Source organism: Salmo salar, chromosome ssa13, assembly GCF_905237065.1.
Source record: "Salmo salar chromosome ssa13, Ssal_v3.1, whole genome shotgun sequence".
NCBI lineage: Eukaryota > Metazoa > Chordata > Actinopteri > Salmoniformes > Salmonidae > Salmo > Salmo salar.
Window position 1 is genome coordinate 106,370,425 of NC_059454.1, and position 11,074 is coordinate 106,381,498.

The 11,074-nt window shown below is 47.2% G+C and overlaps 1 protein-coding gene across 1 annotated transcript; it reads left to right on the forward strand.

The window, feature by feature from the left end:
• Positions 1–1,238: 1,238 nt before the first annotated feature.
• On the forward strand, positions 1,239–3,468 carry LOC106568511 (tubulin alpha-8 chain-like). Its single transcript, XM_014138930.2, has 4 exons — positions 1,239–1,310; positions 1,625–1,847; positions 2,129–2,277; positions 2,482–3,468. Exons 1-4 carry the CDS (start codon positions 1,308–1,310, stop codon positions 3,451–3,453), a joined length of 1,347 nt encoding a protein of 448 aa, XP_013994405.1. The 5' UTR covers positions 1,239–1,307; the 3' UTR covers positions 3,454–3,468.
• The last annotated feature ends 7,606 nt before the right edge of the window (positions 3,469–11,074 follow it).

Genomic DNA, 11,074 nt, shown 5'->3' on the forward strand with positions numbered 1-11,074 from the left:
TAACTAAGCAAGTCAGTTAAGAACAAATTCTTATTTACAATGACGGCCTACCAAAAGGCAAAAGGCCTCCTGCGGGGACGGGGGCCTGGGATTAAAAAAGTTAAATAAATACAATATAAATATAGGACAAAGCACACATCACAACAAGAGAGACAACACAACACCACATAAAGAGAGACCCAAGACAACAAGATAGCAAGGCAGCAACACATGACAACACAGCATGGTAGAAACACATCATAACAACAACATAGCAGCAACACAACATGGTAGCAGCACAAAACATGGTACAAACATTATTGGGCACAGACAACAGCACAAAGGGAAAGAAGGTAGAGACAACAATATACATCCATTAAGGTGTCTGTAATATAATACACGTGGCAAAAACTAATGTAAACATTAATAAATAGATTTTTATTAGCTTCCAGAATATTTGTTACAATGGTGGGGGAGTGTCAAGAGCAGTCATTTAGTGTATAAATCATTGGTCACAACTGATAGCAACGACCAAAGTCAGAGAGGAAGAGAGAGGTTTTACTCGTCCAAAATCTGTCCGCGTGAGATAAGATGTTTTTGTATGGAGGTCTATGAGAGACTGTCAAATTACGCAAGGCTTATTTGATCCAATAGAAGTTTTGTAATGTTTAGGCTGTTACAAATGCACTGATATAAGCGGATGCACATGACATTCCATAAACTTTGAGAAAAAGGACTTTGTTGTTCACACAACTCTCTGCCCTCTCATTGGCTAGAATGGTCCCACATGATCTCGCATGCCTTCAATCATTGAGGACTTGTATTTCCATTGTTAGAGTGATAACTCGGCTATCTTGTCAATATTATAGATAATATTTGCCAAAGTGGATCATCGCTCCTGTTCACGGTAAATTGGGTCCGTGGAGAAAAAATGTTTGATTGGTTCTATAGTTTCGTCATGTTCTGTTAACATGACAACAAAGTGTATTTATGGGCTTCGTTTAAAAACTCTGACAGCAATGCAATACAACATTGTAATTTCTATATTCTAGAATTATTTGGAAACTACTAGGCCAAGATCGTTATAAAACAACACTTCCCCTTTCAAAGGTCAATTGAAAGCCACACCTACTATACCTGATGCTATATAAACTGGGCACATGAGAGAACTTGCCATTGAATGTGTTCAAAGGTGAGTGTGTAGGTTAAGTTGATGTGGAAAATGTAGGTAAACCCTCTTGTGACTTACTTTAACTATGTGTGAAACTGTTTAACAGGTTTAATTAACTCCTCAAAAAAACACCTATCCTACGACTGCAAAAAAAAAAATGGTAAGTACTTATTCAATAGTTGACTGGGTTTTTCTTTGGACTACCCCCCCCCCCATATTATAAACAGTTACTGTAGAAGTTACATGTAATTAAAGTAGACAGGGAGTTGAATTAAAATGGGTCTTGTTGGCAGTCAATGTTGCTTCTCCTCCCAGCTTGTGTGCTGTACCGGGACTGCTCTTTGGAGTGATTTCTGCTCTCCAGTGACTGGCCTCACAATCCCTCATAGCAGTTAGCAGTTCATACCATTCTCTCTGACTTTTCAAAATGATTATTGTTGGCCTAAGGAGTTTTTTATTTTTTTTTATTGACAGAGGGAGTGTATTTCTGTCCACATTGGCCAAGCAGGAGTCCAGATGGGCAATGCATGCTGGGAGTTGTATTGTCTGGAGCATGGCTTCCAGCCAGATGGGACTATCCATGAGAACGCTGCTCCTCAATTGACTGACTCATCGTTTGGCACCTTCTTCAGTGAGACTGGGGCTGGGAAATATGTTCCCAGAGCCATCTTCTTAGATCTGGAGCCTACTGTCATTGGTGAGGAAGAGCAAGCTGCATGTATAGTGGTGGTCTGCCCTAACCTGGTCCCAGATCTGTTTGTGGTTTTGTTAACTCCTATGTTCATTGTCATTGAATGACCTTAAGTGTTTTGAAGACTGCACAAACAGATCTGGGACCAGGCTCTGTCTGCCCCAAATGGGGAAACAGTTCATGGTATGCATTTTGTAATGATTCAGTGTTTGTAGCATATGATGCGGTTCTGTCCTATGTGGTATAACATTGCCTTTATATTGTGTTTGTCAATGATTTTGTTGTAGATGAGATCAGGAACGGTCACTATCGTCAGCTGTATCACCCTGAACAACTCATCAGTGGCAAGGAAGACGCTGCCAATAACTACGCTCGTGGCCATTACACCATCGGCAAGGAGATTGTGGACTCTGTCATGGACAGGATGCGCAAAATGGTGAGCTGCTGAATGTTTGAAGGGCCACTGCTGTTTACCATCCATTTTTAGATCATTTAAATTGTTACCATTGACTGGTTAGCTTGGCTCAACTATATCATAACCCCCAAAAAATAAGATTGATTACTGCTGAATGTTTAGTTTAAAATCTTAACGTTCCAACATTGGGTGAATTACTAATGAGCCCATGTCTTCTGTCTTCAGGCTGACCAATGCACTGGACTACAAGGGTTCCTCATCTTCCATAGTTTTGGAGGAGGGACCGGCTCTGGCTTTGGGGCCTTGTTGATGGAATGCCTGTCTGTGGATTACGGCAAGAAGTCCAAACTAGAGTTCTCAATCTACCCTGCTCCCCAGGTGTCCACAGCAGTGGTGGAGCCCTACAACTCCATCCTGACCACCCACACCACCCTGGAGCACTCTGACTGCTCGTTCATGGTGGACAACGAGGCCATCTTTGACATCTGCAAGCGTAACCTGGGAGTGGAGCGGCCGTCTTACACCAACCTGAACCGCCTCATCGCCCAGATTGTCTCCTCCATCACAGCCTCCCTGCGCTTCGATGGAGCTCTCAACGTAGACCTGACAGAGTTCCAGACCAACCTTGTGCCTTACCCCCGTATCCACTTTCCCCTGGTCACCTATGCCCCCATCATCTCAGCAGAAAAGGCCTACCACGAGCAGCTCTCTGTCCCTGAGATCACCAACGCCTGCTTTGAGCCGGCTAACCAGATGGTGAAGTGTGATCCCAGACGCGGCAAGTACATGGCCTGCTGCTTGCTGTACCGTGGCGACGTGGTTCCCAAAGACGTCAACGCAGCCATCGCCAGCATCAAGACCCGGCGCAGCATCCAGTTTGTGGATTGGTGTCCCACTGGGTTCAAGGTGGGGATCAACTACCAGCCCCCTACGGTGGTTCCTGGAGGAGACCAGGCCAAGGTCCAGAGGGCTGTGTGTATGCTGAGTAATACCACAGCCATCGCGGAGGCTTGGAGTCGTCTGGACCACAAGTTTGACCTGATGTATGCCAAGAGAGCTTTCGTGCACTGGTACGTGGGTGAGGGCATGGAGGAGGGGGAGTTCGCTGAGGCCAGAGAGGATATGGCTGCTCTGGAGAAGGACTATGAGGAGGTGGGAGCAGACTCTGGGGATGCCTGTGAGGACGAAGAATACTAAATCCTGTTTGACAGTACTTTTTTGGTCTACAGTAACGTCTAATAAAAAGTGTTGAGTTGTAATTTTCATAAATCGCTGTGCCATTTGAGTTTTTTTTTTAAGATGGCTTGGTTGGCATGTGGTTGTAACTAGGTTGAAGGGTCACATGATGGGTTAGTTAAGCTTTGTGGGAGTGTGTTCAAGAGAAAGTTATTTAAAGGGGTACTTCACCTGCAGATCAAAGCAAGTGCTGCATGTAGCCACCTGTGCACATTTGTTTAAATTCTTCGCTAGTTTGAGTTATTAGCCCAGTTATAGCTAATTTCTAGTCCGTCTTAGTGTCAGTGTTGTATTTTGAAACTTAGCTTATTTAAGTACCCAATTGGCAGAGGGTAGCATGTCTGCTTCTCGAATGTTATGGGAATAATGCATTTTATTTTGAGGTGGTTGCTTGCCTCACACACATTTTCAGTCACCTTGTCAGAAGGATAAGTGTATGAACTGGTTAATGTCAAGCCCTGCATGTTTTCAAGTCTCATGGAGTGTTGACCTACAGAGCACCACACTTTCTGCTACTGTTGGCTGAATTACAGAACAGCTATTTCCATATTAAAATGTTGTGGGATGCATTTAATTGGTAGGCCTACATGGCCACAAAGTGGGTACAGCCTCTGTCCACATTAAACGTGAACCAGAATTTTCACAATGTTCAAGTTTGCGCTGAGACCTGACATTTCTCTGTGCCGAAAACAATTAAAGGGAACGTTGGCCATGACTGAGTTGGCTTGGGTGTTGGCTTGTGTGTGTCCTTACCATCTGTTAATCTTGCCCGCAGCGGTTTCCTCCCACTTAAACTTCCTGCAGGTTAAGCTTAACTACAGATGTATGGCAAGATGCCGGTGGAAGCTTTCAATAGGTTGGTAGCCTACAGCATAATGAGAATGCAGTTGACTTGACGTAGCTATTCTGAACAGTTCTGATAAATTCCAAAAGTAACTGGTCCATGTATAATAAACCCTTCGCGTAATACCAAATAAGTTGTGTGTGTGTAGGTGGCAGGGAAGTCAGGAGAAACTAACTGGAGTAGTTTAAAACAAACTCCAAGAAACCAACATAAAAATAAACATGCCGGTCGCACACCTATACAAAATTCACGAACACGAGGTGAAACACACGTAATTAATGGGATTGGAACCAGGTGTGAAGGAAGACAAGACAAAACCAATGAAAAATGGATCAATGATGGCTAGAAGACCGGCGACGTTGACTGTCGAGCACCACCCGAACAAGGAGGAGCATCGACCTCGGCAGAAGTCGTGACAGGGGGTTAATGCGGTAATGGAGGGGAAGCTTTAACATGTAACATACCTGGTTCACTCTCCTCAGGACTTTAAACGGCCCCACAAACCGCAAACCCAGCTTCCGGCAGAGCAGGTGGAGGGGCAGGTTTCGGGTTGAGAGCCAGACCCTGTCCCCCGGTGCGAACACTGGGGCCTCACTGCGGTGACGGTCTGCGCCAACTTTCTGGTGCCGTACGGTGCGCTGAAGGTGGACGTGAGCGGTGTCCCAGGTTTCCTCCGCGCACCGGAACCAGTCGTCCTACCGCAGGAGCCTCGGTCTAACTCTGATGCCAAGGAGCCAGAACCGGCTGATACCCCAACACACACTGAAAAGAAGAGAGGTTAGTGGAAGAGTGGCAGAGCGAGTTCTGGGCCATCTCTGCCCCGGCCGGTCCTGGCAATAAGACCTCAGAAACCTACCCACATCCTGGTTAACTCTCTCCACCTGCCCGTTAATCTCAGGGTAAAAACCCGAGGTAAGGCTGACTGAGACCCCCAGAAGTTCCATGAACGCCTTCCAGACCCTTGATGTAAACTGGGGGCCCCGATCAGACACTATATCCTCAGGCACGCCGTAGTGTCGGAAGACGTGTGTAAACAGAGCCTCCGCAGTCTGTAGGTCCGTAAGGAGACCGGGCAAAGGGAGGAGACGACAGGACTTAGAAAAAACGATCCACAACGTCCAGGATCGTGGTGTTACCTTGTGAAGGTGGAAGATCGGTTAGGAAATCCACCGACAAGTGCGACCACGGCCGTTGTGGAACGGGTAAGGGTTGTAACTTACCTCTGGGTAGGTGTCTAGGAACCTTGCACTGGGCGCACACTGAGCAGGAGGAAACATAAACCTTCACGTCCTTAGCTAAAGTGGGCCACCAGTATTTCCCACTAAGACAGCGCATCGTCCGACCGATCCCAGGATGATCAGAGGAGGGTGACGTGTGGGCCCAGTAGATCAATCGGTCGCGGACAGCAGACGGAACGTACAGACTCTCAGCTGGACACTGAGTGGGAACGGGCTCTGCACGTGACGCCCGCTCAATGTCCGCATCCAGCTCCCACACTACCGGTGCCACCAAACAAGAGGCTGGGATTATGGGAGTAGAATCTATGGACCGCTCCTCTGTGTCATACAGCCGGGACAGTGCGTCTGCCTTAACCTGTTATGGCTAGGGGGCAGTATTTTCACGGCCGGATAAAAAACGTACCCGATTTAATCTGATTATTACTCCTGCCCAGAAACTAGAATATGGATATAATTATTGGCTTTGGATAGAAAATACCCTAAAGTTTCTAAAACTGTTTGAATGGTGTCTGTGAGTATAACAGAACTCATATGGCAGGCAAAAACCTGAGAAGATTCCATACAGGAAGTGACCTGTCTGACAAGTTCTTGTTCATCTTGGCTCTTTTTATTGAAGACTGAGGATCTTTGCTGTAACGTGACACTTCCTACGGCTCCCATAGGCTCTCAGAACCCGGGAAAAAGCTTAATGATATCGAGGCAGCCTCTGGCTGAAACACATTATCGCCTTTGGTAAGTGGCCAATCAGAGGACAATGGGCTTAGGCGCATGAACGAGTCGACCCCATGCTTTATTTTCTTTCGTCTTTTTACCTAAACGCAGATTCCCGGTCAGAATATTATCGCTTTTTTACGAGAAAAATGGCATAAAAATTGATTTTAAACAGCGGTTGACATGCTTCGAAGTACGGTAATGGAATATTTAGAATTTTTTTGTCACGAAATGCATCGTGCTCGTCACCCTTCTTTACCATTCGGATAGTGTCTTGAACGCACGAACAAAACGCCGCTATTTGGATATAACTATGGATTATTTTGAACCAAACCAACATTTGTTATTGAAGTAGAAGTCCTGGGAGTGCATTCTGACGAAGAACAGCAAAGGTAATAACATTTTTCTTATAGTAAATCTGACTTTGGTGAGTGCTAAACTTGCTGGGTGTCTAAATAGCTAGCCCTGTGATGCCGGGCTATCTACTGAGAATATTGCAAAATGTGCTTTCACCGAAAAGCTATTTTAAAATCGGACATAGCGAGTGCATAGAGGAGTTCTGTATCTATAATTCTTAAAATAATTGTTATGTTTTTTGTGAACGTTTATCGTGAGTAATTTAGTAAATTCACCGGAAGTTTGCGGGGGGTATGCTAGTTCTGAACGTCACATGCTAATGTAAAAAGCTGTTTTTTGATATAAATATGAACTTGATTGAACAAAACATGCATGTATTGTATAACATAATGTCCTAGGGGTGTCATCTGATGAAGATCATCAAAGGTTAGTGCTGCATTTAGCTGTGGTTTGGATTTATGTGACATTATATGCTAGCTTGAAAAATGGGTGTCTGATTATTTCTGGCTGGGTACTCTGCTGACATAATCTAATGTTTTGCTTTCGTTGTAAAGCCTTTTTGAAATCGGACAGTGTGGTTAGATAAAGGAGAGTCTTGTCTTTAAAATGGTGTAAAATAGTCATATGTTTGAAAAATGAAAGTTTTTGTATTTTTGAGGAATTTGTAATTTGCGCCACGCCCATCATTGGCTATTGGAGCAGGTGTTCCGCTAGCGGAACGTCTAGATGTAAGAGGTTAATGTTCTGGGAGCCTGGTCTGTAAGAGAGGGTAAACACAAAATGGGTGAAAAACATGGCCCACCTTGCCTGGCGAAGATTCAGTCTCCTCGCCTCCCGGATGTACTCCAGATTGCGGTGGTCAGTCCAGATGAGAAAAGGGTGTTTAGCCCCCTCAAGCCAATGTCTCCACACCTTCAAAGCCTTGGCGACAGCCAACAGCTCCCGGTCCCCCACATCATAGTTTCGCTCCACCGGGCTGAGCTTCTTAGAGAAGAAGGCACAGGGGCGGAGCTTATGTGGCTTACCCAAGCGCTGAGAGAGCACAGCTCCTATCCCAGCCTCAGACGCGTCCACCTCCACTATGAATTGCAAAGACGGATCCGGATGAGCCAAAACAGGAACTGAGGTAAACAGAGCCTTCAGTTGCCTAAAAGCCCTGTCCGCCCCAGCCGAACACTGCAAGCGCACCGGACCCCCCTTCAGCAGTGAGGTAATGGGAGCAGCTACCTGACCAAAACCCCAGATAAACCTCCAGTAGTAATTGGCAAACCCTAAAAATCGCTGCACCTCCTTCACCGTGGTGGGAGTCGGCCAATTACGCACGGCTGCAATGCGGTCACTTTCCATTTCCACTCTTGACGTGGATAGGCGATACCCTAAGGAGATGGACTGTTGAAAGAACAGGCATTTCTCAGCCTTGACATACAGGTATATGGGGCAGCAGGTTAGCCTAGTGGTTAGAGTATTGGGCTAGTAACCGAAAGGTTGCAAGTTCAAATCCCTGTGCTGACAAGGTACAGATCTGTCGTTCTGCCCCTGAACAAGGCAGTTAACCCACTGTTCCTAGGCTGTCATTGAAAATAAGAATTTGTTCTTAACTGACTTGCCTAGCTAAATAAAGGTATACACCACTACACCCTGCCCGTGCAGGTCCCTGAAAATCTCATCTACAAAAGATTGGAAGACTGATGGAGCATTCTTCAACCCGTACAGCATGACGAGGTACTCATAATGCCCTGAGGTGGTACGAAGTGCTGTCTCCCTCTCTGATACACACCAGGTTGTACGCACTCCTGAGATCCAGTTTGATTAAAAAGCTCACCCCGTGCATTAACTCAATCGCCGTGGCGATCAGAGGTAGCGGGTAACTGTACCCCACTGTGATTTTATTGAGACCTTGATAATCAATGCACGGGCGCAGACCTCCATCCTTCTTCTTCTTCACAAAAAAGAAACTCGAGGAGACGGGTGAAATGGAGTACCGAATGTACCCCTGACGCAGGGATTCGGAGACATATGTCTCCATAGCCAACGTCTCCGCTTGCGACAGGGGATACACGTGACTCCTGGGAAGTGCAGCGTAAACCATGACATTTATCGCACAATCCCCCCGTCGATGGGGTGGTAATTGAGTCGCCTTCTTTTTACAGAAGGCGGGAGCCAAATCGGCATATTCGGGGGGAATGCGCACGGTGGAGACCTGGTCTGGAATTTCCACCATAGTAGCACCAACGGAAACCCCTACACCTACCTGAGCACTCTCGCGACCACCCCGTGAGAGCCCTCTGTGGCCAAGAAAAAGTGGGGTTATGACACGTTAACCAAGGTAGACCCAGCACCATGGGATACGCAGTCGTGTCAATAAGGAAAAGACACATTTTTTTCCTTGTGACCCCCCTGCGTCACCATACTCAAAGGAGGTGTGGCCTCCCTGATAAACCCTGACCCTAATGGTCGCCTATCTAATGTGTGAATGGGGAAAGGCACATCCACGGGTACAATGGGGATCCCTAAACTATGAGCAAACGCTTGATCAATAAAATTCCCAGCCACGCCTGAATCTACTAGCGCCTTATGCTGGGAACGAGGGGGGAAAAAATTCTGGAAAAGTGACAGACACAAATATATGGGCAACAGAGGGCTTTGGATGAGAATGGTGCCTACTCACCTGGGGTGGCGCCAGAGCGCCCTGCCTGCTGCCTCGATTCCCAGAAGAACCTACCCGGCACCGACCAGCAGTGTGACCTCTGCGGTCACAGATGGTGCACGAGCGGGAACCCCCTCCGGTCTCCCTGTGCCCCCTCTCTCCCAGCTCCATGGGTATAGGAGAGGGGGTGCGGGAGGATGGAACCACCAGACCCCGATCTGGACGTCCGCGAGCATGCAGCAAGTTGTCCAGCCGGATCCACCAGCTGGTCGAAGGTGAGGGTGGTGTCTCTGTAGGCCAGCCCCCTGACGGACGTCCTCACGCAGACTGCAGCGGTAATGGTCAATCAGGGCCCCGTGATTCCATCCCGCACCGGCTGCCAGGGTCCTGAACTCCAGGGCAAAATCCTGGACGCTCCTCGTCTCCTGCCTCAGATGGTAGAGGCGCTCACCCGTCGCTCTGCCCTTGGGTGGGTGGTCGAAGACTGCCCGAAAACGGCGGGTGAACTCCTCATAACGGTCCAACGCCGCATCTCCTCCTCCACACACAGCGCTGGCCCATTACAGGGCTCTCCCGGTGAGGCACGAGACGAGGGCGAAACTCTTCTCACAGTCTGATGGAACTGGGTGCACCGTGGCCAGATAAAGGTCTAATTGGAGGAGGAAACCCTGGCAGTCGGCAGTATTTCCGTCGTACCCCTGAGGCATGGATATATAGATTCCACCGGGTTCAGGTTGAGAAGGGGTGCGCAGTATAGACCCCGGTTGGGCTGATGGAGGCGCTGGAAGAACTCCCTGTCTCTCCCAGCGGTCCATATTCTGGACAACGCAATCCATGGTGGCGCACAGATGGTGAAGCTTCTTCGCTTGCTCCTGGACGCGCTCCTCCACCTCCATGTCCATGGTATCCTCTCCTGCTGACTTCATAATTTTGGTCGGAGATTCTGTCATTGTCGTGTGTGTAGGTGGCAGGGAAGTCAGGCGCCGGAGAAACCAACTTGGTGTAACTGGAGTAGTTTAATTAATTATAAAACAAACTCCAAGAAACCAACGTACATAAAAATAAACATGGGTAAACATACCCGTCGCACACCTATACAAATTTCATGAACACATAACCACAAACAATCTCCGACAAGGACATGAGGGGAAACAGAGGGTTAAATACACAGCATGTAATTAATGGGATTGGAACCAGGTGTGAAGGAAGACAAGACAAAACCAATGGAAAATGAAAATTGGATCAATGATGGCTAGAAGACCGGTGACGTCGACCACCACCCGAACAAGGAGGGGCATCGACTTCGGCAGAAGTCGTGACATAAGTAGTGTTCTGCTAATTAAACAATTTTCACCTTTTGTCATTCCCAGCCTCTACAGATACTGTGCTACCTTAGCAAACATGTCACTGGTCATACCTTCCTGTGTGGTGTCCTGTATACGACAGTAGTTCCCTGATCCTGATGCCAAATACACAGGGTTTCTCCCTCTCCAGTTTGCCCGATACAATTCAATAATAAAACACTACAAGTAAAAGTTGTCTAAAAATGTTTGGCACAGTGCCAGGTCTCTCTTCAAAGATAACGGTATCAAGCTTGTCAGTCTGGACTCCCATCACATCTTGCAAGTTACCAAGCGCCGGCACCATAGATGCATCTGTGAACACATACACTCTTCTATTTCCAATGTCAGTTAACCTATGTTGAAGTTTAAACAGGTCAGACTAATTTTGGACTCTCCATCGACATCCGTTAGTGAGTAGGCAAGCTGGAGTTAAGGTCTTTGC

What these genes read in the sequence shown, in the direction of transcription:
- LOC106568511 (XM_014138930.2), top strand. An exon ending in TCTGGAGCCTACTGTCATTG is followed by an intron (nt 1,848 to 2,128) that starts GTGAGGAAGAGC and finishes ATTTTGTTGTAG; the next exon opens with ATGAGATCAGGAACGGTCAC. An exon ending in TGGACAGGATGCGCAAAATG is followed by an intron (nt 2,278 to 2,481) that starts GTGAGCTGCTGA and finishes TTCTGTCTTCAG; the next exon opens with GCTGACCAATGCACTGGACT.